The 27,099-nt window shown below is 45.2% G+C and overlaps 1 protein-coding gene and 1 long non-coding RNA gene across 3 annotated transcripts in view; both read right to left on the bottom strand.

The window, feature by feature from the left end:
- Positions 1 to 27,099, bottom strand: part of LOC139055909 (uncharacterized) — a 238,192-nt gene that overhangs the window by 51,596 nt on the left and 159,497 nt on the right. For both annotated transcript variants that reach the window (XM_070533544.1, XM_070533543.1), the window contains exon 2: positions 23,911 to 24,018. In XM_070533544.1, coding sequence (XP_070389645.1) covers positions 23,911 to 23,973 — 63 coding nt within the window. In that variant the 5' untranslated portion in view covers positions 23,974 to 24,018. The remainder of the gene's footprint in view (positions 1 to 23,910; positions 24,019 to 27,099) is intronic.
- Positions 9,849 to 16,868, bottom strand: LOC139055363 (uncharacterized). The gene is made up of 3 exons (XR_011511705.1): positions 16,751 to 16,868; positions 15,113 to 15,249; positions 9,849 to 10,043 (listed from the first exon to the last, which is right to left on the bottom strand). It is a non-coding gene; the product is annotated as an uncharacterized lncRNA (long non-coding RNA).

Here is a 27,099-nt window from a genome sequence, read left to right on the forward strand (position 1 = left end):
GACCGGTACAAGTGTCTCTGGAAGTGACCCGGACGGGCCCGCGACGGAAGCAAAACAACAAGAGGGGAGGGATTCAAGAAGGGTTCCCAGAACTGGAGCAGCAGTCGAGACGAAAGCGGAGAAGTTTCAGTACACTTCTCCAGCACGGCTGTTCATAGCACATCGGCTCACTCGGGAGCAGCGCTTTGGCGAAACAGAAGCGCACATTCAGCGATAGAAGACCGCCACATGCGCAGGGCACCTGTTTGAGTAGGTGCCGCGATGAAAGCGTATCGGACGCAGCGAACACCGCCTCGACTCTCGGACGTCGAAAAACACCGCGACTGACGATACCTTATTCTCGCCAACAAAATACACGCACGTTCCCATGCCTCGGGGCTTCAGTATGCGCACTGCGTCTTAACGGAACCAAGCATCGGAACGAGCCGAACTTGGCGGGACACAGAAGCATCGAATCAGCAACCGAACGTCCGCGCGGGCGGTGTCCTGTCTTCGGGAGGAGACGGTCGGCAAACAGGCGCACAATGGACGTGCCCGCCGGGCATCGCCGGCTCCCTGTGTCATTCGCGCGAGCCCCGGAGGAGCATGGCTTCTTCGCATCGAGTCAGCAGATGCTGTGTTTGTTCCGGGCAGCGTTTAATGTCGACCATGGGGAGGTCGCTCCCTTCTCTGTAGTTTTGGAACGTCTTCGACGTGACGCGTATGTACGCGACGCCCATTCTTGGTTCATGGTGGGCATAGGCGTATTTACTCAGACAACCGCGGGTGAACGTACATATCTGGACATGCTGATCGCAGTCATCGTTACTAATTGCGTTTCTACTCCTGACACGGTGTTAATGAAGAGAGAAGTCTAATTGACATCATGAAACACAAGAAACTAGTCGTGACACCACCACTACGAATTAATATACACAACAGTTGATTAAACTAAACTAAAGCTCGGCACTAAAAAATAAAGCAACATTCACTAAAGAACAACACTGAAATCTTTTATCCATGGGGGACCAGCATGGAAATCTTTTTTCTGGACATTTACAGCATCTTAGCATGTTCCGTTCTCTTTTTTTATTATTTGAACTTCTGTTTCTCTTTCATTTAACACGCAACTTTCCCAGATGCCGCCTCACTGACTGAATGAAACATGCTTCGAATACCGCAGCCGTTGTAATTGCATCCATCGCCGAACAGTACATTGTGCGAACAAGAGGTTCAGTAAACCCAGAATGAGGTTGCAGAGCCGAGTAAACTAGATGTAATTTCCCCAGCGTAACACGTTCAGATAAAACAAACGGAACCTCCTATGTGTGTTGAAGCTTATTCGGACGCGTCGATTGAACTGATCAAGCTACTAACGTTCGTACAGCTACGGACAACGTACAGGTACATGGCCAGTAACTTCCGATTTCGTTGATAGCGTTTTCCCTGTGAAGAAATTCCAAATGTATATTTTAAAATCTTTTTTCGTTCTCATTGTCTGACCGAACCGCGTATGGAATTATTACTGGATATTTCTGCATCACTCGATCCAGTAGAGACGCCCCCATTGTTGGATCGATTCTCACCCTCCCACCGACCTGACGTCACATTATTATATCTGTTATTAGTGCGTGTCACGCCCACGTGGCACGGGTCCTCCGATGGAAGCAAAATTTCGCATAGGATAGCGAAATGTCCACGCACAAATTCTTTGTTGTCTATGGGAGGGGTGAAGTACCCAGATTCGAAGTGCGCGTCAGTCTCAGCTAGAACTTTAGGAGGTGAAAATAAACATTAATTAGAAGTTTAACAATGCAACAAACCTATTTTATTCTATCCCTCAAGTGGTGATCATCTTCATAGCTTCCAGTTATGTTAACTGCAGCGTGCACAAATTTGCGCAGCAGTTGCGTTTATTTTTTCATATGCGCGGGTGTGGTATAGGCAAAACATATATATATTTAGGTTAGAAAACCGCAATTGTATTATATTTATATGTGCTGCCAATTTCCTTGTAAAGTCATACTTATAAAAATAGTTATTGTTTTTCTTTGACTTACCACTGCTTGAAGAATGTTCATTATTTTATGCACATATGGTAACTAAGATAACAGGAGTACACAGCGGGCGCCACTACAGGCACTAGCATCGCCTTGAATTGAGATAAGGGTTATACAAGAGAGAAAAGTGCATCTCTTTGACTAGTTTGTTCGGCATAGGCGGTGTGGACGTGTGTGGAGGGCCACTCTCAGCAGAGTCATCTCCTTTCAGGGCTCACCATCATTCCAATTACGCCGGATATAGTCGGACATGGAGACTCAGCGCCGGAGTCAAGTGCGCGGCGAGCGCCAAGGTGCACGTGCGGTCGACAAAGGGAGCGGCGGATTGACGAGCAGTGCGTCGCCGTGAACGCAAGCACGTCACGATGGCCTTGGCTGCACGAGGCAGCGGGAAGTTGGCTGGCACAGGTTCGCGCGGTTACGGATGACAGTCGTGACGGAGAGAAATGTGTCGGACAGACGGCGCAGTGACGCCGGCGGGCGGCGGTTCGACGCCGAGCAGCGCTTTTTCACGAGGGCGCGTCTGTTTGCGGCACGGTCGATGGGCGCGCATGCTGCGAACAGGCGCGAACGGGCGCGTGGTAAATGCCTGGATTACCGACGCGTAGACGTTCTCGTGCGGACGCGGCGTGCTAGTGGCCTTCGCCAACCGTAATTTCGTGTACACGTGCGTGCACCCGGCATCTCCGATAAACGGTTACCAACCAACACGGACAGAAGGGGAAACGAAGAAACGAAACACATTTTTTTTTGCCGATGGCTTGCGTTTTGTTGAGCAGGCCCATTCATATTCGATGGTCTTGTGCCGCGAGCTCCAAACACAAATAAGCAGGCGCCTGGCTGACAATGTAGTCGCCCTAGATAAACGAGGCGCAACATAACTTTCACATTGCCACCAACTAGGGCTTGGACAAAGGCGCATCCACCTGGCGCGGCCTTTTCCGTAAAATACCGATCGTTCAAAGAACGACGTCTCCTCATTTTCACTCTTTGTCATAGTCGCAGAAGTGTGTGTGCAGAGCATCGGAGTTGATCACGGAGTCTAGTTTCCACTTTTGGTCTGTCGTGTCTGAGTAATTTGTGTTCTCGCCTAATAGTTGTCATCCGAAAAAAGTATTGGAGAATACGTCTCTAAACAACAGCTGTAAAAATAATGGAGCATTTTACAGCTATGGTACATTATGACGCAACTCCTATGTTCCTTTGCGCAGGTAGCTATCCGTATGCGACTTTTCAGGTGGTTGGGCAAACAAATCAGTAGTGGCGTAATTTACGATGTTGATGTGACCATCGTCGACTCCGATCTGTCGATCGTAATCAAGCCCGCTACAGAAAACACCATCATCACAAACGCGTTTCATCTCAGCACGTCACGGTGTGTCAAAATCATATTTAAAGGCGAATCCCTACCATGGCATGTAAAAGTGGGCCACTTCCGACACGAAGTCCGCCCCTTCATAGCAAGACCGCTGCAGTGCTGGAAGTGCATGAAGTTTGGGCATATGAGTAGTGTGTGCAAGAACACTACCGTCTGTTCTCGCTGCACTGGGCCCCACACCAGTAACACGTGCGAAGCCAGTGTGCTGAAGTGCACAAACTGCAGCGGCCCTCACGATGCCTCCTCGAAGGAATGCCCTTTAATGCGCAAGGAAATGGCAATATAGACGAAAATGGTTAGAGACTACTCGTCTCCCCGAGAAGCAGCAACATCTATTAGGCACCGACGATCGTGTCGCCGACGTCGATCACGAACCTCCAAAGTCTCTGCAGAGCGCCAGCCACGTACACTGCCACCCACTCTTACGCCCAGGCCAAACGCAGTCAGCTCCAAGGACACAGATGCAACGAACAGCCCTGCTGCTGACGCGTGGCCTGCACTCCCGAGGCTACATGCTCCTGCTGGGCGAAATCAGACTTCTACAGCAAGGGACACTCCGACTGTTCCTGATAAACTGACGGACCAAGATCAACAAATTGTTGTCATGATCAGCTCTCTGGTAAGTGCTATTCGTGTTCTTCTGGACAAGATACACACACCAACAGCTCGAAGTGCGTTGCAAGTGCTGGATCCCATCAATCCGGTTCTAGCGAGCCTTCAGAAGTCCAGTGCTTGAGAACTTCTACAGCAGAACCATGGCTCATCGACAGCAACAGCGATCGTTCCGGGATGATGTCAGAAGTGGCTCCATATTCCAATGGAATGCGAGAGGCCTAAGGTCACGTATTTCGGATTTTCGACAGTTCGTGTTTGGCTACCACTTTCCTATACTGGTGATCTGTGAACCGAACTTATCAGCCACCATAAGACTATCAGGATATGAACCTTTTGTTTCAACAACGTGTGTCCGTACACTCTAAAAATTTTAACACCCTTAAGGGTGTAAATGACTTGTCCCATGGGTGACACCCTTTTTGGGTGTATTGCTACACCCCAAGCAACGGGATGCAAATTAACACCCCACAAAAGAAGGGGTGTTAATATGACGTCACCTCGCCTATGGGTGTAAAACCAAACAACACCCTTTCTATATAAGGTGTAACAGAGACACCACCCTTTCAATATGGGTGTAGCATGGACAAAACCCTTCCAAAAGGGTGTTATCCCTGCAAGTATTTTGGCGTTCACTACAGCCATTTAGTTAATGGGCAGACTAGCTGTTGTGAATGCTGCCTAGCCTTAGCTATGGTACTTGCTTGTTCTGTATGAGCCAGAATCTGTGAGGCGTCCTCATATTGCGCTTCTGGTCCGTCATGTGGTAGCATAACGTGCGACCCTTTCAGGCAAACAATTTAAGGTTTCGCCATTGCAGCAAGGCACACAGGCCATGCTTTTCGTAATCTTCCTCTGCAGTGATAGTACGCTGCCGGCAGGATGCAGAGCGCAATAACAATGCGCGCTGCACTAAGGACACAGGATCTCCCGCACCTTGGTGCACCAGTACTTATAACCCAGTGGAAACAGCACACAGCCAAAAGCATGGTTACATGCATTTCAGAAATAATTAAAAACCTCCACTTTTCTTGGCCAAAACTTTTCACAACACCAGCTCGACCAGGAGGGAAACACACCACAGCTCGTTGTTGTAGCACATATTGAATGCAATAGAGCGCAAGCAATGCATGGATTGGCGACGGTAACAAGTGCTGTACTACAGAAGCATACGTTTGCCTGTCAAGCAGTTTTTTGCCGTTTTAAGCACACATTTTATACCTCTATTCATCAAAGTTGTCATTTATCTCCACCGGATGCTTCTACTAGTAATTTCACACATATGACTTAAAGGTAGCACTGAAAGCCAAAGAACAAAGTGCTTCCACGCCGAATAATGTTTCAGCATTTACGAACAAAACAGCATGTGTAGCTGTGCATGCTGTTAAATATATAAGCATGCACTATTTCCTGAAATATATGTATGCTCCAATTACTGCCAGTGACCTGCTTATACCCAATAATTTAGTTTATTTTTCACCATGTGCTTGCATTGAATATTCCACAGGCATTGTAAGTTAAGCTACCAGAATAACAATCAGCTAGTCTAAGGTTACCTAATTGAACAAGATCATTGTAAAATTTGTGAGGAAATGTCAGAAGAAAAGTATTTATTTCAATAAAGAGAAATGGTTACATAATAATGTTTGCACATTCTAAATGTAAAAAGGAAAATAAGGAGTAAAACCATACCAGTACAAAGACATAAGCACCGAATAATGGCACAGGCTTGCTCAATTAAATTTTAAGCAGAAGTTTTTTTAAGTAACCTGACTACGAACTATTACATGTTTTCATTCAAAAAGCACTGCATCTTATTATAAAGCACAGAAATAACCGGTCACATAAGTCAGAACAAGTCTGAGTGTGTCTTTAACACAAGGATAGAAAGTTGGGCGAGTTGGTACAGTAACATGATCTTGGATTGTAGCGCGAAGTGACACGGACACAGACTAGAAGCAGACGGGATGAGCGCTAACTCTCAACTAAATATTTAATGAAACGAAAACATATATATATATATATATATATATATATATATATATATATATATATATATATATATATATATATATATATATATATATCAGGCACGTACCCAGGATTTTTATTCGGGGGGGGCCCACCACCTCCATCATCATCATCATCATAATCATCATCATCATGTTTTATGTCCACTGCAGGACGAAGGCCTCTCCCTGCGATCTCCAATTACCCCTGTCCTGCGCCAACCGATTCCAACTAGCGCCCGCGAATTTCCTAATTTCATCCCTCCACCCAGTGTTTTGTCGTCCTCGATTGCGTTTTCCTTCTCTTGGTACCCATTCTGTAACCCTAATGGTCCAACGATTATCTAACCGCCGCATAACATGACCTGCCCAGCTACATTTTTTCCTCTTCATGTCAATTAGAATATCGTCTATACCCGTTCGCTCTCTGATCCAAACCGCACTCTTTCTCTCTCTTAACGTCATGCCTAGCAATCTTCGTTCGATCGCTCTTTGCGCGGTCCTTAACTTGCTCTCATGTCTCTGCCCCATATGTCAGCTCTGGCAAAATGCACTGATTCCATGCACACCTTACTTTTCAATAATAATGGTAAGCTTCCAGTCAGGAGCTCGCAATGCCTGCCGTATGCGATCCAACTTATTTTTATTCTTCTGTGAATTTCCTTCTCATCATCAACATTCCCTGTGATTAATTGACCTAGGTAAACGTACTCCTTCACAGTCTCTAGTGGCCGACTGGCGATCCTGATCTCTTGTTCCATTGCCCGGCTATTTATCATTATCTTCATCTTTTGCATATTAATATTCAACCCCACTCTTACACTCTCTCCGTTAAGGTCTCCAATCATTTGTTGTAACTCGTGTGCATTGTTCTTGAATAGAACAATGTCATCAACAAACCGAAGGTTGCTGAGAGTTTTTCCGTCGATCTTTACTCCTAAGCCTTCCCAGTTTATTGGCTTGAATTCTTCTAAGCATGTAGTGAATAGCTTTGGAGAAATTGTGTCTCCCTGTATGACCCCTTTCTCTATAGGTATCTCCCTGCTTTTATTGTGTAGAATTGAGGTAGCTGTAGAACCTCTGTAGATATTCTTACGCGAAGGATGAGTCAGTAAGACGAGAAACTATTTACATATTATATTTACAACAACGGTTGCAGCGAAGACCGGTCAGATTCACAGCGCGAGCCCAGTTCATTCTTCCTCCTCTTTTCTGGAGTGATGGCGCCCACGCGCCTCGTTCAAACAAACAAATACCACACGCATGTAGCAATATTTTCCAAGCATTTTACGTAAGCGTTCTGTACTCCTTGATTACGTAGTGCATCTATGATTGCTGGTATCTCTACTGAATCAAATGCCTTTTCGTAATCTATATAAGCCACATAGAGAGGCTTATTGTACTCTGCAGATTTCGCGATAACCTGATTGATGACATGGATGTCATCCATTGTAAAGTATCTCTTCCTGAAGCCAGCCTGTTCCCTTGGTTGACAAAATCGAGTGTTGCTCTTATTCCATTGGAGATTATTTTGGTAAATGTTTTATATAATACTGGGAGCAAGCTAAGGGTCCTATAATTTTTCAATTCTTTAATGTTTCCTTTTTTGTGGATTAGTATAATGTCTGCATTCTTCCAATTTTCTGGGACCCTTGCAGTCGATAGACACTTCGTATAAAGAGCCGCCAGTTTTCCAAACATTAGGTCGTCTCTATCTTTGAATAAATCGATAGTTATTCCACCTTCTCCTCCCACTCTTCATCGTTTCATGTCTTGCAGGGCCCTTCTGACCTCATCGCTAGTTATAGGAAAATTTCTGTATCCTTTTCATTACTGTTTCTAAGTGAGGTATCGTGACTCCTCTGGGTGCTATATACAGGTCAGCTTAGAATTTTTCCGCTGCTTTTACTATATCTTCGAGATTGCTGATGATATTATCCTTTTTATCTTTTAGTGCATACATCATGGTTTGTCCTATGCCAGGTTTCTTTTTTACTGATTTCAGGCTGCGTTCAATTTTTTACAGCTTCTTCAGTCTTTCTCGTGTTATAGGTTCGAATATCAGTTATTTTCGCCTTGTTGATCAGTTTTGACAGTTCCGCGAATTGCGTAACGCTGCGCGGCCGCCAGTCCCATACAACCGCGTAGAGCGCAGGACTCTGCGATTCCAGACGTATTGCGCTTACCGCGAAAGGTTAAAAAGCACCCACATAAGCACAGCAGAGAAGTGGCTACGTGAGGCGGTTCGACCGATAACTGTAGAAGCGTCATTCAAAACAAGTAATTGTTCTCCACTTCCGGCGGCGTTTTCTCTATTTCCTTTCTAAATAAAAAGATGTTGATCCATAAATATTCTCATAAACAACGGTTAGCTTTTTTATTATTCGCTTTTGCTGGCAGTTTGGTTGTTGCCTTGGCTCTCTCCCTTAGTAGATCGCTTAATTTCTCAACTCCTTGCGATTTTTGTTTCCAGTTTCCAATTTGGCACGAAAATTTCCTATAGTATTAGGGAAAAACAGACGAGGTAACGGGCGACAGTCATCTTGCTTATGGGCTTCAGGGTTATTGCAGGGTTTCATGACGGACGTTCTTTCACATTATTTTATTTCCCACCTTATCTAACCCATATCACGTGTATATGGTTCCGGGCACCTGCCAGCGTCGCGGCGAGCCGTAACTCAAGGAAATAATGAAGCAAAGGGAAAGCTTAACGCAATTGGCGTTTTCTCGGCGGCCGCAACTCGTTCCATGAGAGTACAGACCAGCTGAGTAACAGCCGCATCCCTCGCCTGGTCCCAGGATCAGCCGAAACAAAGAAGGTTGAACTAACAAAAGCAACAGCTATGCGCGTGACGGTTGAATAGATGGTGACAACTGAACGCATCTCGAGTTAATCGCGCGGGTGCGGAATCTATGAGAAAATTGTCCTTCACATTACAAGAGATGCCGATAACTACCGCCATCTAAAAGTAATGAGAAAGGCAGCAGAATGCTGACCGATGAACAGCTGCCAAGTCTCAACATTTATCTGGTGCCGCTTCAGGAATGTGTGAGGAGTGGTGGCGTGAATGGGGAGGGGGGGGGGGGGGGTATGCCACTTGATTTCGGGGGGGGCCCGGGCCCCCCCGGGCCCCCCCCTGGGTACGTGCCTGATATATATATATATATATATATATATATATATATATATATATATATATATATATATATATATATATATATATATATATATATAGGTGACTGCAAAAAACCGCAGCACATCTAAATGAATATTGAATACATAGTAGTAACATGAAGACGACAAACAAAAGCCATCAGCCGTCAACTGCGTGGCAAATCTGAGTGCAAGCTATTCTCTTATAAAGTATACCTGTAGGCATTGCAACCAATGTGCTCCCAAGATGTATCATTGCAGAGTTGTAAGGACATGACAATCCTAGGATGATTATGTTCTTGAGGCTTTTTTCCCCACTTTCCATCTTTTGAAACGTGTATACTTCACTCATGAAAACAAAAATGCTACAACTGGCGTGTGATAAGCTATGCGTCTTATTCCCTAGCAGCTAATTGAAACGAGCCACGATGACAAATTCAAATGCCGTTACCTCATCAGACACTCAAATTTCTTAAACACAAACAAAACCAGATAGGCATTCGAGTGAGCAACACTTAAATACATTACACTGGTTTAAAGTTATTGTACCACTTTGTGCCAGGTAAAAATGTTAGAAACATCAAAAATTTTAAGATTCTACGGCCAACCGTGAAAACTAAATAAAAAAAATCATTAAGCTTTCTTAAAATGGGTACAGGAGCTTTACAACTGGCCGTCTTGGTGATGGACACGCAGATAGATGAGCAGCCATTCCAATGAGACGAGAACGAGCCATTCCAATGAAGTCTGCGAGACACTGCAGAGTAGTTCTTGGTCCACATGAAGGAGGTTGCTTGCATACACATCTGGGCCGCCATACTGAATGCATGGTGTTACCGGAACCTTTTCCCCTGCATTGTGGTAAAAAAGCATGGTTAAGTTTATACGATATTTAATATGCAAAAAAAAGAGGTGAGGCATGCAGACAGGTCACTAGAGTAGAGAAGTGAACATGAACACGAAAAACATGAAAAATTTCATTAAATTGTTTTATTAGATAAAATTTTTATACTATGTGTCATTCATTATGAGGGTTCATAACCGCAACATATTTAATATATAAGCAGGTAGAATTATCAGCTTGGTCAGTTTGCACAAGCTCGTTTGAGGCAAGAAATCGAGTTTCACAAACACAACCTCAACATTCTTGATTGAAAAAGGAACACCTCAGATGACATGCAGTCCTGTGAGCGGGAATTGCACAGTTCAAGAAAAACAAATTAAAACTCACAGACCGAAAGCGAATTAATTGATTGGTTTTAGTAGCACAAGGGCATTTTGGGCCAATGAGCGCCAAGTCTATACTGCAAAAGATAAACTTAGTGCATCTTTACAAAGCAAATGTATAAAGATGGCTAATGCCTCTCTGCACTACAGTTGCTTTGCTCTAGCGTGAAGTCATTTTAATGCATGCACACGTACATACACACGCTACACCCAAGTGTAACAGCTGCAGAATAAAAATTGGGCAGCAACAAAGTCGCAACCTTTAACCATTGATCCCAAGCTGTACTAGTGACTGGAAGTAGTACCAATATCGCCAATGACGAGTCGCACTCTTTCTGCCCGATGTTACGCTGCTCTTATTGTCAGATGAATTACAGTCGGCATTGAGGGAAAGCTGCCCGCAAGAGCAGCTCCTATTTTTGTGTTATTTCTAACCAGAGACCAATGAAGTAATATATTTTTAGAATGAGAATGACACCGAAAAATTGAGTACGTAAAAAATTTGGTACATTCTTCCGGAATTAACTTGGGGGTTAACGGCTAAAGAGGCAATCCAGAAACTAGAACAAGTTTTGACATGTTTGCTACCAGTGAATGCTAGAAAATATGTTGGCATTCTGTAGTTTTGTCCAACAATGCAAAAGGGATTCTTAATAACTGAGGAAATAAATGGAAAAGTATCATGGAGTATATTTCGTTAATGTAATGCAGAATCACCCAACTTCTGTTACTATATAATCTCCACTTGATTAACGCGCACTTTCTGAACTAGTTCAGGAGGTGCTGATTTCACTACTCATTCCACCAGTTCAACGTGGCAGCAACTGCACGTTGCGATTTGTTTTACTTAGTGCAGGCTTTGTACAGGGCGAGTTCACAGCATTCCCTGCACTTGGCCGAAAGGTAGTGCATGTTTACGCAGCAGGTGTGGTGCCGCTTCTGCACGAGCGAGGTGCAGAAATAAGAGTTTCATACAATAATTACTAGAGGGAACTCTGACGTTAGTGTCCACAGGAGATCAAACAAGAACGGCTGTACCAGCATGGAAATTATGGGAAGTACATGGATTTGCCTAAACTTCATCTGTTTGGCTTCAAACGGCTTTGTGGCTTTGTAAACTAGTCATTTTCAACAATATACGGTGTAATAAATAAATAAACACTAAAATCGTCCGACGACAGGATTCAAACACAGGAACTCTAGAACAGAAGTCTGATATTGAAACCATTAAGCCACGGAGGCATGTAACGACAAGCGAGTGCAACGCCCTGATGAATTTATCGCGGGCATACCAGTGCCTTGAGGCACATGGCGCCTTTCGATTTGGCCACCTGGACAAGCTCAATCGTTGTAATTAATAGCAATTGTGCGTGTTGGTGCCGTCTTCTGCACTTCGAAGAGTATAGACTGCGCTGAAATGTACGGCAATAAGATTTATATAGCGTATAATATACGAAGCCACAAGAACGTCTGAATTCACAAGCACGAATATCAGACAAATCCATGGCATTCCCATCATTCTCATGGTGGTACGACTCCAGCACCAGAGTTCCCTTCAAGTAATTACTGTAAGAAACTATGGCAGAAAGAGGAGTAATAAACTAAGTTTTGCTGTCCGATAAATCTTACTGGTCATTAATTCCAAGTTTTAGTGCAGTCACATGTCTAGTAGGCAATTGTGGTATTTTTCATGAACATTGCAAAGCCAACTGTGATGAATGCTCACTATGGTAAATTGTTTATGATCGAGTAGCATAGACTACTGAAGCAATCTCTGGAAGGCAAGTTAAGTAATTTTCTTATTAGCAGCCTTTACACAGCATTCGAGCATATGACACATGCACCTCAGATATGCAGATAATATTTCCTTGACTTAGCAAGAAGCGATGCTTCATGTTCCACGAGGCTACTTCTATCAAAGCGGTATTGGTGCTCTCTAAAAACAATGCCAATGCAGATGATCCAAATATTTTTCAGGGGCAACAGTTATGCCTGAAATCATGCTAGATTAGTTTTTTTTAAACACATGCTCAGACCATGTTAGAAGTGCTTCTTAAAATCCTCCCATTTATTAGACTAGTCATATATCTGTACACAAAGGCTACTAATTAGGTCCCATGCTATATCATCATCTTAACAAAAACTTCACTTAGTAATACACATGCTGTGATGAGATTTGAGACCACATTGAGATGCTGAACAAGGGAAATTCGTTATTTTTAAAATGAAGCTCCTGTTCTTCCAAATGAGAAGAAAGGATACTGAGGGTCAAAATTTTTCTGAATCACAGCTGGAAGATGCCAGAGAAGGCACGTGGGAACTTATTTGTAATTTTCTATTTAAATGTACAAATAATAAAGGGAAATGAAAATGGTAAAAAAAACAACCAGGCATGGGGGGAGAACGAACCTACAGCCTTTGCATTAGGCATGCGATGCACTAACCACTGTGCCACCGAGGCAGCATTCAACCGTCCACAATGGCCCCTCAGATTGTCGACGCTCGAACACGGCCGTAGTACCACAGTGGTTAGTATATCACATGCGTAATGTGAAGGTTATGGGTCCGTTCCCCACCCACAGGTGGATATCTTTTAATCCACTTTCACTTACCTAGAATTTATCATTAATTTTCTATACTTTATATAAAAAACTTAAAACATGTTCCTGTATGCTTTCCTTGGCCTCATTATCTGCTGGCTTCTTCCAGTTCTGTTACTACGAACACTTATACATATTCTAATCTGGTAAGTAAACAGTTTTGCATGATGCTGGAATGCAATATAAAACATTATTGCAGGGCCGTGTTATGTAGAATGCCTTACATTGCCCAGGCAAGGTGTATTAATGTCAATCTGAAAAAAAAACAATTCCCACTCTAAGCAGAAATGCTGTGTACTGCTGTGTGCAACAGGGTTTAACGAAAACTTGTTCAGAAATAAATCCACCAAACAACGAGGAAATATGAAAACTAGATGAAAATTTGTGCAGTTGCATGTTAAAAATTTAGCACAGCAACAGATGAAGACATAATGAAGGAAACGCGAAGATGGTTTATTTTGGACACACGAGGCAATATACTTGAAAGATACATATGAGCTTACACGTGGAGAAATATTGTTTATGTAGCAGCTAAACTACGAACAGGCCTAGAGCACACTGATACAAGGTGTCGAGCATGTAAATCTTATTATGCCCTTAAGTCAAAGAAACATGGCTGTTTCTCATGATTCGCTACACATGGCTGGCTCACACAACTTGGCCACTTCTATATATGCCTTGTAATTACCAGGTGGTCTGTATGACATGTGCAAGCTTTAAATATGTACAAGTGCCACGTAGCTGTACAGCACCAAAGCAATGTCGTTTGCCATCGTTTTGAGGAAGTGAAACCATTTCTTGCATTTTTCCTAGCTAGGTAATTAGTTATTAACAATTATTTAACTGCTCAAATATTTTATTCAAAGCAAAAGTGTCAGTGCGAAAATTGTAGAGCATCCTGAAAAATTCCCAATCCAGCTTTCTACTGCTCAGTAGGTGCAACAAATTCTTTATTTTTTTTCAAGCTTGAAAGAAGCCAGTGAACACATGCAAGAAGTGCCGTGCAACTAGCCGCTCGTGCACCTGAACACCATTTGGCGCCTCCTTTCATGCTTGAAAAAAAAAATTTTGAAAAGAATATTTTAGAAATTGATTAATTATTATTGACTATGTTTTTGGCAAAATGCATGAAATAGTGTGACTGCCACTTCCATTTTCGGCGACATGAATTGACTCAATTTGCATGTCCAAATATAGCTATACATGGTGCGTGTTTTGAGCTGGTTCTGTAATTTACGCTGGTTTTGACTAATTGAAGCTTTGCACCCTAATAATGGAGTCAGCCTAAAAAGAAATTGGTACATGAACGGTCGCTCTCAGTACTCCATACTCCTCTAACTTAGTGCAAAGTGCTTGTGAGCCAAGAAGTTGGTAGTTCTAAGCAGTATTTCTCATTTTGACCTGGTGTTATAGCCCACTTACTATGATGCCATGCTGCTCAGTCACGCTGGTCCCAGCTTCAATCTAGGCCATGGCAGCTGACCTCCAATGAGGGTAAAATGCAATAACGCTTATGCACTTAGATTCAGGTGTACATTAAAGAAGCCAGGTTTCCAAGACATTACGTTTTGGAATGTAAAACCCATAATTTAATTTTAAAATCTAAAGGTGCTTTATTAGGAGCAGGGGCATCATTTTGAGCTTTTACTGCACTGCCATAGCACCAAGAAGCTCCAAGTAAATAAAAACAATTTCTTAGACAATGTACATATCTTGCAAACATTTACAAACACTTCTCTGCATGCACCTCCGTTGCTGTTATATTTAGATCCGTATGCCAAGGCGGGTTATGATGTTAGAACATGTTTCAAACTTTTTTTTTCACCGCTTTAAAGTTGTTGGTTATTTTGCATCCCACTGTGTGTCGAACGCACATTTCAGTGCATCAATTTCTTCAGAAAGTGCATTCCTCTTTATTTATTTGTGCATGCAAAAAGGGTTCAGAAGAACTGCTTTCTGGAGGTCTGTAAAACAAGCAAAAAACAATTCTATGTAGGCTGCACAAAGAGAAAGGATTGGTTTGTAAATATGTTTAGTTCTTAAAGAAAGAGGCAGCTGTCAGTATTCTGTTCCAAAGTAAAAATTGCCCCTACCTGGCTCTGCTTCATTTTCCGATGTTGATGGTCCATTCAGGGGCACTCAACTGATAGGCTGCACTTTGGCGATGTCGGGTGTGCTGTCACCAGGCCCAAGGTCGATCGACATCCTCACCAAAAGTCGAGTCCAAACGCTATAATAGAAATATCTCATCATTTTTCTATCAGTTTTGTCAACTTGCGCGTTTCACACACGGCCGTCAGTGAAATATTTCGTCATTTGGATACTGAAAGAAATTCAAGCATTTTCTGGCAGCCAAGCTGATGATGACGATGTGTGGTGTTTTATGGCGCAAGGGCCAGGTTTGGCCAAAGAGCGCCATGACAAGTGGTAATGTTGACGATGTATTATGGAAGATGTGACTTGGCTGTGAACTGGCCTAAAAATTGGCGCTGTAAAGTGCGTAAAATCTACGTGCTACAAAATTATGGCGATGACTAATGACGAATACTATGAACATTAAAATCCATCGTGGAAGAATGATGCAAAATAGAAAATATATAGGATGGTAAAATTACTTGGAGCACTGCTGCCTCGCCAGAGCCCTTGAAACACAAGGGCCTAGAGGCATGTGCTATACGAAAGATCTATCACAGCGGCATCCTCTGAAGAGAGGGCGGCAGCCAAGCTGAATACACAGTAAATGGAGAACATTAAAGAGCAAATGCAGTTGTCACATTAGATTGATCAAGTACAGCAGAAATGGAAAATAAATCAGTGATACTGTGTCTGTTGGCTATGAATGCAAGAAATGTAAAAACAGGAACTTGCAGCCACGCCACCTTGAATTTTCCGCGTTTGCTACACCTCACAAGTTTGGCGTCGTCCGGTACTCGGGGATAGTAACCGCTTAAAATCAAGATGAACGAGCGTCAGCATAAATTAACAGGATAATTAACCGGGCAATATTGGCGCATAAAACAGCTCACGTAGCGAAGCTACTGTCAATTACCCGATGACGCATCTGCGGGCGGTGCGGTTTGGGCGAACAATTCAAAAAGGAATGAGAGTTTCACTTGTTTCACGCCTACTAAGCTAAGACAGAATTTGAGTTTCTTACTAAACTGTACTGGATATTTACGCTCCGAATAAAACGCTGGAAATTTTGTTACGTCACACTGCATACGTATGAGTGAGGAAATTGCTTTTATTGTGTTCTGCGCTGACGGCATGTAGCATCAACCACTCTCATGCAACAAAAGCATGAAAGTGGTACTCGTGACACCGAAAACAAACATATACAGCGCCAACGTTACGCCCCTTGGAGTTGGAACTAAGCACGATCAAGCCAGTTTTCTAGCTTTCATAACGCCATGAACACGACCAAACATCGAGCGAAAACACTCTCTGCTCTCGAAAATTATTACCGCTTCCATTTATATACCTATCGCTGCCACAAACAAAAGTCAATGGGCTAGCTGTCCACAAGCCACAGATTAGACTGACAGCAACATATTACGGTAACGTAAAACAATGTCCACGCTGACTTAGCAGCCGCGGTGTGCTCTAACTGCCAAAGTTCTCGTTTGCCGCTCGAAATTCACACCATGATGACGGGCACTGCATCTTTCACATGGAATATTGCACGCTTTGCTCCGGAGCTCAATAGGAGGGCGAAACGCATTTGCACGTACCTGAAATCCGCATGCCGGAAACCCGTCGACGCTTCCGAGAACGAGGCGCACAGCCATACACCCGTACGGCGGCTTGACTTGGACGTGAGGCACTTCTATCAAACATTTCACATGCGACATGGTTCACACCGATTGCGCGAGCACCAGAAAATGACGCAGGCCGCATTGCGACGCCGAGCAGACGTGCAGCCACCGATGAGCTGTGCGCGCGGATTGCAGAGGACAAAGCTATACAAAACGTTAGGCGCGAGAAGATGGCGGCTCTTGTTGCGGAGACGAAGCGAACGAAGCAATGACGCGCGAATGAATGTTGCCAACTGTTGGTTCCGCGTTATGCCGGCGGTGGTGGCTTTAGTGGCGTGTGTTGCGGCTGTCTAATTTTTTATTTCTTTTCCCCAAACAGTATAGCTAAGATCAGTTCTTTGTTTGAATTTTTAGCTGTGTCGTTTGGCATTATCTTTCCCTTTTTATGCTATTAAGCGGCCAATTGTGGCCTCTCAGGATCGCGCGCGCCAGCTTCGCGCGCGATCCTGAGAGGCCATAATTGGCCGCTTAAATAGCATAAAAAGACAAAGAAAAACCATCCGTCCGTCAGTCCGTACCGCACGATATCTTTCAAAATAGAACCCGCAGCAGCGAGTGAATTCACCTTCGTGCTAGCTCTCGCTTCAACGCGACCGAAGCGGCGAGAACACTGCGCTCACGAAGCTTTCAGCTTATGCCGCACTATGCGCTTTTCGCAGATCACTTTCAAGATAGGTGTACGCGCGTCTGTTTTCAAAGCGAAGTAAACGGTGAGAACACAGCGCGTGAAGCTTTCAGCAGTGGGCACACTCTGTCCACAATGCAGTTCGCTTTCAAGATACGGTTCGCGCGGCCGTGCCACAAGCAGCCGCCGCCGGAGAACGGTTGATAATGGTTCGTCGCGGATGAGGAGGGCGAAAGAGCGATAACGGCTCAAAACGAACGGTACGTCACCAGCGCGCCTGGCCCCGCCACCTGCAGTACTTCGCTTGCGCCGCCGACCAGAGCAGCTCGTGTCGCCGCAGCGCTGTCGCTAATACTTGTCGGATCAAGTCTCATAACACTGATGACGACATGGACTGCGTGTGGATGAGGAAGAGTCACAATGCTTACGCACACTTAGACAAATCCGAGAGGAGTTCCTGTGTGATTTTTTTTTACCGGAAATGTACAGTCAGCGGTGGGACCCAGAGTTGACAATGCCTGTAAGAGGGGTGCCAAGCTTTTTTTTTTGTGAGAGTCTTGCCCAGCTCCCAAAGATCTGCTCAAGCTAAGACTTGCTGATGGCTGTATGTTTTTTTTTTATAGTCTCATGCCCTCGAACCGCCACGAATCCTACAGTGTAATGGCATTAGAGCAGAATTCACGTCCAAAGGAAAATGCAGCCGGTAATTGGGCTGCCTAAGGTTTGCGGCCCGGCGGCAGCTGCCCTCCCGTCCCCCGTTTCCGTTGAGAAGTTAGGGGGAGGGGTCTAGAGCAATCTTACACCCCCCTCCCCACAGTGGCGTAACTAGAAAATATTTTCGTGTGAGGGGGGGGGGGGGGGAAGGAGTGGGGCCATTGCCATAGCAGCGAAAATTTTACTGTTAGTGAGCGTTACAAGTGCCCGGCGTGCCCCACTTGGCTACGCCGCTACTAGCCCCCCCCCCCCCCCCCTATCGACGCAAATCGAGCTATCAGAACGTGCATGACACGCATGCATGACACAACATGAATGACATGCCGCGAAGCTAGCATGGATGTCATCACATTATCATCATCACCTTATTTTGACGTCCATCGCAGGACGAAAGCTTCTCCAGCGATCTCCAATACCCCTGTCTTGTGCTAACTGGTTACACGTGTCTTCAAGTTTCCCTATTCCATCCCGTCCACATTATTCTCTGTCGTCCTCGACTGTGTTTCCCTTCCCTTAGCACCCATTCTGCAACGCCAATAGACCAGCAGTTCTCTCCCTTACGCATTGCAATGTCTGCCCAGCACGACTTCTTCCTCTTAATGTCGCCTCTCCCTAGCTGCTTCACCTAATAAAAATGTTTATTCTCTCTCTCTCTTAATGTCAACCAGAATATCAGCTATCCCCGTTCGCTCTCTAATCCACATCGCTGTCTTCCAGTCTATTATCATCATGCCTAATAATTTTCATTCCATCGCTCGTTGCGCGGTCCTCAACGTCTTCCCAAGCTTCTTTGGTAACTTCCAAGTTTCGGCCCCATACGTTAGTAACGGTAGAAAGCAACGGTTAGCAATAAGCTCCCTGGTCATGATTTAGTAATGCCTGCCGTAAGCTCTCCAGCTAATGTTTTATTTTTGTTAATTTCCTTGATCAGAGGCCCCTGCGAGTAATTAACCTCAATAAACGTATTTCTGCGCAGACCATGGCATTCGTTCTCTCGCCTGGCTGCGGAACATTACTTTTCTCTTCTGCATACTAAATCTCAATCAGACTTACACTTTCTTCGACAAGTTCCTCAAACGTTTGTTGCAAATAGTCTGCAGCGTTGCTGAGTATGCCAATGTCATCTACAAACCGTAAATTGGTGAGCTATTTACCGTTAGCCCACCCTCCTAACCATTCCCAGTCTAACTGGTTGCACACCTTTAAGTATTCAGTGATAGCATTGTAAATATTTTGCCATTGATCATATGAAGCCTTTTGCAGATATCTGGCTATGCAAAGTCTGCGCGTTAGTGTCATCCGTTCGATATCGACATTCGTGGGAAACTTCATTTTTGACCACTGTTCGGAGCCAGTGCGCTGCTGCCTAGATGCCCCGATCTAATCATTCCAGCTACCTGATTCAAGCGCAGGTAACGCGCGTTTCATGTATAGCCAATATCAACGCCTTAACTGGCAATGTTCATTTATCACATACTGTAAGCTTGTTCACTTACTCCCTTATAATTAGGGTGGAAATTAGAAAGACTGGGGTGTTCCAAGGATGTTTTCTTGTTGAACACCCTTTTCCGTTAAAAAAGGGTGTTTCAAGGGTGCTTACAAGGGTGAAAAGATGAATACACCCGCATTACACCCATAAGGGTGTGAAAATTTTTAGAGTGTAGTAGTAAGGCTCTGGTTTACATTCGCAAGGACCTAACGTATTTTTCGCAACACATAGCGCCACACGACGGCAACCAATACGTCTGTGTTAGTATGAAAAGGAAGAGGCTGTCTTTTACTGCTATTGGCGTCTAACTATCCCCAACAAGTCAGTTTGACAGCAAAAGACTAGAAGATATTATGGCTACAACTCCCGGTCCTTGGATAATAACTGGGGACTTCAACGCTCACCACCATATAGGGGGAAGCTCCAGGACAAATTCGAGGGGCAGGTCACTAATATCTTTTGCATCAGGCCACAACCTTTGTCTTCTAAATGACGGAAGTCCGACATTTCTGCGAGGAACAACGTACAGTAGCTGCCTTGACTTGACTTTGGTGTCACGTTGCCTGACTTCGAGCGTGCAGTGGTTCAACGATATTGAAACCCATGGAAGTGATCATATTCCGACCTACGTGAGAATCAATGGTCTAGACGCCGCATTACCGGATGTATCTCGCCAAATCGATTGGTCAGTCTTTCAAGATCGAGTAGAAGACATCTGCACGAAACATATCGCACGCAGATTAGAAGACATATGTGCAGACGCAATGCAAGATTGGACGCGTTGCTTCACACATTCGGAAAAGCGTACAGAGAATGACATTGAATTGGAAAGGCTTCGTACAATACGTCGCCGTGCTGAAAAAAGGTACAGGCGCACAAAGTCAATTCTTGACCTCAGAGAAGCTCAGCGCATGCAAAAGAAAATAAGACGCCGAATGGATAAGCTAGCGCATCAAAGATGGAAATGCTTTTGCGAGTCACTAGACCCCCGCAAGCCATTGGCCCGTGCGTGGCGTACCCTACGGGGTCTTTGCTCAAGACCCCAGCAACGACACCTTGTTAACGCCCTCACTCTTTATCAAAACCGCCGTGAGATAGACGTTGCAGAGGAATTTTGCGCGCAAATCGCCGGCGGCACAGTTTTAGTCCCTGACATGGCTTTAAGTGACCTCCCCGGTCCACGAGATACCAGTATGGATGCTCCATTCTCTGTGGAAGAGTTAGAACCTGCTATGGCGCTCTGTAGGTGTTCGTCTTCACCAGGGCCCGATGGCATAACATATACTGCTTTGCGCCACCTAGGCCGAGAAGCACGAAGAGCACTCCTCAGCCTTTTTAATAGTTCATGGCAAGATGGCGTCGTCCCACAGGAGTAGAAACGCAGCCGCCTGGTACCGCTACTAAAAGCAGGAAAGTCGCCGCTCGAACTGGCATCGTATCGGCCTATAGCACTTGCCAGCTGCGCCGGGAAACTCATGGAACGCATGATCCTCATGCGTCTCAAATGGTACCTAGAATACCACAAGATTTACCCTGATTCTATGGCGAGATTTCAACGAGGCTGTTCATCGATTGACAGTGTCATCGATTTAGTATCATCTGTAGAACAGCAAAAATCTTGGAAGCGAATATCAGTAGCGCTCTTTCTGGACTTGAAAGGCGCTTACGACAACGTTTCCCATCAACCCATTCTAGACGAACTTTTGACAATTAAACTAGGAGGGCGAGTATATCGATGGATCAGAAACTACTTGACACAAAGGTCCTTGTTCGTACGCACGGAAGATGGTCCGACTACCGACCACTACATATGCCGAGGAGTTCCCCAAGGTGGGGTTCTAAGCCCTATTCTTTTCAACCTCACGCTTCTTGGGCTGGCCGAATCCCTACCAAAAACATTGAGTGTCGCAACCTACGCCGACGACATCTGCATCTGGTCATCAGCGGTCATTCGTCTGCAGGTTCGCGCAAGGCTGCGGAAATCACCAACACAGGCATCTCACTATCTTCACACACAAGGCCTTACCATCTCAACAGAAAAATGTGCGTTAGTCGCTTTTACACGTAAACCAATGTCTCGTTATCCAGTATGCATTAATGGTCAGCCTATCTCCTACAAGAGAAATAATCGGTTTTGGGGTGTCATTGTGGACCGGGACCTCTCTTGGAGCCCGCATGTTGCCCACTTGAAGAAGAAGCTCACATCTATTGTTCATGTCTTCAAGTTTATCGCCGGAAAAACATGGGGATCGTCAGTGGGCTCCATGCTACAGTTATATCGAGCACTTTTTATCGGATTGCTACGTTATAGTTCTCCCGTGCTTGCTAAAACATGCAAGTCAAATCTTCGAGAACTACAGAGCGTGCAAGCACATGCACTACGTGTTTGCCTAGCACTTCCGCGGAGCGCCTCAACAGCAGGAACCATTATAATGGCTGGAGACCATCCAATCACGACTTACATTAGCATCGACATGGTTAGGGCCCATGCTCGTCATGTTTCACGCATGCAATCAAGCTCTCTTGCCTGCCTGCCAGAACGACCACCACAGGCGTCCTTCTCCAACGAGGTCAGCATCCAGCGTGCCTGTCTACCATAGGGCTTCACACCCTCAGGACGTTCAACCTCAGCTTTGTGTTGTTTAGAACAACCTCAAGTGCGTCTCATGGTTCCAGGGATAAGAAAGAAGACCGATCTGCCTACCTTGGCCCTGAAACAAGCAGCTCTGGATTGTTTGAACACTTTCTACTTTGACCGAGTTCACATATATACGGATGGCTCTTCCACTTAGAACAGCTCCACCGGCGCACTGGTTATACCATCACGATCAATTAGCGTCCGATACAAGATTTCTCACATGACAACAACGACCGGATCGGAGCTTGTTGCCCTCCGAGGTACCGTTGATTACATTAACAACCAACCCGCTAATCGGTAGGCAATATTCTGCGATTCGAAGGCGGCCTTACAATGCCTTCTGTCATCTCTTCGTCGCGGGTCGTGTGAACAACTAGTGTCGGAGATACGAGAAATGCACCATCGTATGATAGCGAAAGGACACGACGTCGTGTTTCAGTGGCTGCCTGGTCATTGCGGTATCTCCGGCAACGACCTCGCTGACGAGGCTGCTAGGAAAGCACACGAAGGAGCAACCCTTGTTTCTGTACCTTTATCTAGGACCGACGCTGCCCAACACCTAAGCAAGGTAGCACACCGTATCACATTAGAGAAGTGGCACACACCTGAATTCACCCAAGAACGATTGCATTCCCTCGACCTCACTATGCAACTGCGGCTGTTACCAGGGCTTCTGCGAAATGGGGAAACAATGCTGTGCCGCTTACGCTTGGGCGTCGCATTCACGAATGCATATACGTTTTTGATTGGAATGACTGATAGCGCCGACTGTAATGCCTGCGGTGCCGAGGAAACTATAGAACATCTACTGTGCTACTGCCCATCTTTTCAAAACGAAAGACATGACCTCAGCACAGCTCTCAATCAGCTAGACAGAACACCGCTCACCTTGAAGAAGATCTTGGGACCATGGCCTCGCATATCGCAGCTACAAAAGGCCACAAAAGCTCTGCTGCGATATTTTAAGGCTACTGGATTGAGTGAGCGTCTGTGATCCGGACTGAGTGACCGAACGATATACCCAGTAGACTTTCTCTTCTTCTTTTATTCTTTCCGTCCCCTTTTCCCTTTCCCCAGTGCAGGGTAGCCAACCAGGCTCAGTCCTGGTTAACCTCCCTACCTTTCCTTTATCATTTGCTCTCTCTCTCTCTCAGGCGGTTCTAGTGCTGCTCAGCGAGACCTGGCGCCAGCATTGAGCCGTTGCGACATTTATCTTCTCTAATATCGATATTCGATCTAATTGCTTATCAATCACTTTATCACGTCATCTTTACAGGGTTTGGAGCGGCCACCTACAATAATCACGCTGGCTCCGGTTCACAAACACGGATTTCATCTATATTCCCCCTTACCATACGATCTGATATATGTTCTTTGCGGTGTAGTCGGACACCTGGAGGTCCGACTAAACCAAAAACTTACCAGGGATTACTCTCAGAGTACCACAGTGTTCAGTTTTTTGTCTTCGTTTTTGTTTTCTTTTTTCTTTTTTGCTTCCTCCGAAACCCCTGTCCTTTGAGGCTTCGGTACACCGGCAACACGGACTGAAAGCCTCGCCTCAGAAAGCCTCGTCTCTCAAGCCAAGTTGGCTGCGAGCGAAGTGGCCTCACCTCAGCACTGGTGGCGGCGAGAAAGAGGAGGACGCAGGCTGTGATGAACACGATGTGCTTCATGGCCGTCGTTAAGCTGCTGGCGAAGAACAGACCCCGGCGTACACTCTGCGAACGAAAAAAACAAAGCGTACGTGAGCCGTTGCCTCCTGGGAGTACTAAGCGCGCACAAAGCCTTCACTTTTTCTTTCCCAATGTAAGAGCCAGCTCAATGCGGTATTATTACTTTGAACTGCTGTATCCCGCGAAAAAGTATTTTTGGACCAGATGCAGCATGTCTCTTTAAGCAACAGTTTTACGAAGAGCCATCTTGAAACCAAGAACCCACCACCGTGGTGGGTCAGTCACTACGGCGGGTCCCGGCCGCTGCCGAGCCCGACGTCGTGCGTTCGATTGCCGTACGGGGCAGTCGCATTCTGATGGAGGTGGAATGCAAAACTGCCAGTGTATTTAGGTTTAGATGCATGCTATGGAGCCTTCGGTGGTCGGAATCAATTCTGAGCCCCTTCACCTGCAGCGTCGTTTACTGCGAGGCTTCGGAACCTTTCCTTGCAATTAGGGCAGATGAAGACGCGTGCTGGGCGCGCCAGCTAGATTATTACGTCCAAATACCGTGATCGAGAACCGATGCAGCAGGCCAATTTTACTCACTTGCTCATTGCTTCACACTGTGACACTTTTCTTTTTTTATATGCGTGATAGATAGGAAACATTGACGCCTTTAGATGACACCAGCTACTCATTTTCGCAAAGAACAAATACATACTCAATATGAAATAATAAGCTGGCACTGAACAAAAAAAAAGTAACAACAGCAAGAAAGTCAGACCATGAGGTGACATAAATGCACTAAAACAGTGCACAAAAGAAATCACCTTAACGGGAACACAAATTCATGTCACATAGGTGTAGAAGAGAAAAACCCACTGAACAGGTCACACCTAGAACCTAATATCAGTTCACGTGAACACAATGCAGACAAATCACAAAGGAGATCGCGTGAGACGCAGCATACATGGGAATCCGCCGGATTTCACAAACTAGCGATTGTACTCACTAGACCCTGACTTGCGACTTGACCAGCCAACCAGGCTCTCCCGTTGGGAAAAACTTTTAGCGCCGCCACCGTTCGGGCGTCTCATTCACGAATGCTTACTCACTCCTAATCGAAATCACCTACAGCGCCTGCTGTCACTCTTGAAGATGTTATGAAACTGTGGAACAATTTCTGTGCCACTGGCAAGCCTATGCGATTCTCAAAGATACGCTATGCGTGCATCGGCCATTTAGGCAGCAGATTTTGATCGGAGGTTAAAGTCCTCAGACTTTCCCCGCAGGCCAATATGATACACGAGGCTACCGAAGCGCCAGTGACTATATGCGAGAGATTCTGGCTGCACTACTTATACGTGCGTGAGTGTTTATACGCGTGTGTGCGCACAATCACCATTCCTTCACTCTTTCTGTCGTCATTTCCTTCCGCGCCGTGTAGGGTAGTGAATAAGACGCTACCTTGCTCAACCTACTTGCATTTAAATAATTGCTCTCCTCCTCTCTCTGGGGAAGCCGACATCAACAACTTAATTTCAAATTAAGAACAACGCTACGAGAAAAATGAAAAATCGTGATGCACTGCGCTTGTGGCAAGTGTTTCGAACTTGTCAGCTCGGCAGGAATACAACTATCACTCGTCAGGTTGCGCTGTGGGCTCGTGCTTAGAAGGACGGACCATCGATAAATCAACGTTCCACTTATCCTGTGCGTGTGTTTTCCTATCAAAAAGGGTCAAAAGTGAATCATAAGGAGCCGAAATCAGGTCATGCAGCTCAGTCCTACTTGGGCATTGCTGTCCCGAAGGTATCACGATATACTTCGTGTGCGCACCGCCTCACACATCCCCACTGTGGGCTCGCGCAGGTGCGCTTCGCTTTCGTCAGCGCTGACATGCTCCACACTAAAACACTTCCGCTCAGCGTTACACAGAGAGCTCAGTTAGCGGGTTCATTGCTTCCAACGTAATACCCATAGACCTCACGGAATGGCAAGGCTCTCCGCCGAGTGGACAAACTCTGATGTGACAGCCCCATGGAATGCTCTATTTCACTAAGGCTTTACTTATGGGTATATTTTATAATACAAATATTTATTTCGCTAGATAGGATGACTGACGTGACCCAAGTCGAAACCAACGTACAAACTCGTTAAGTCTGCAAGCCCGGCCCTAACGCCAGCCATAAGGAAAAAAAAGAACGAAAAGAGAACATAAATCGGTATAATGCTGTCTAGATAACTCTATTTTCATAGTAAGCATGCCATCCGGGAAATTGGTTCTCATGAGAAGACACATTCTTAAGTTCTTCTGGTATGTGGAAACACCGCTTTTTTTTCATGCGCCAGTTTTATGCAAGCCGATATTTTTTATTCCTACACTATATCACCTGGGGGGTTCATCGTCCAATTGTCGCATACGGAGAAAGAATTGGACAGACAAAAAACCCTAAAGAACAGACAATTAAAACGGATTGAAGCAAACTTCGGTATATTTCGATCTGAAGTAACACATAATGCATGCAATTATTTGATGTCCAACCTATTCGGGGGGGGGGGGGGGGGGTCTGCTTTGTGGTACGGTGCATACATGACCGGTTCTTCTATTTTAAATGAAACTTTCTTCGAAAAGAAAGCACCTTATTCACAACAATGTTCAACGTGAACGTCGTGGTCTATAATTGGTGCCAACCGTATCGCGCGTTCTCGCTATCTCTTTTGAGGAAAAACGGGAACGTGAGTATAATCGCTTGTTCTGCTCCCGCCGAAAGCGTCACTTGACGCACGACGATAAACACAGAAACGACGATACAATTCTCGCCATCCGTTCCCCTCCGAGGACGTGTCCATAGTTTGCTAGCCAATGTGTGTGGTTAGTGTCTTACGTCAGTCGCTCACTTTTTGCACAGCTTTCTTCAGTCGTGTGCAAAAAATAGGAACTACTTTCGGCACGCCATCAGGTTATCGCGCAGAACGATGGCGCCTATTCTCATAGGCGCCATCGTTCGTTCCTTGATTCTTTTTAGGCATAAGAAAGGAAACCCACTTGATGCACATTCATCGTAAAAAAATAAGATTTTCATCGACCTGAATTTGCCACGACGCTACAAGGGAATCCTATTTCGAGAAACCTGTAGAGGT

The sequence above is a fragment of the Dermacentor albipictus genome, chromosome 2 (genome assembly GCF_038994185.2).
Source record: "Dermacentor albipictus isolate Rhodes 1998 colony chromosome 2, USDA_Dalb.pri_finalv2, whole genome shotgun sequence".
Taxonomy (NCBI): Eukaryota; Metazoa; Arthropoda; class Arachnida; order Ixodida; family Ixodidae; genus Dermacentor; species Dermacentor albipictus.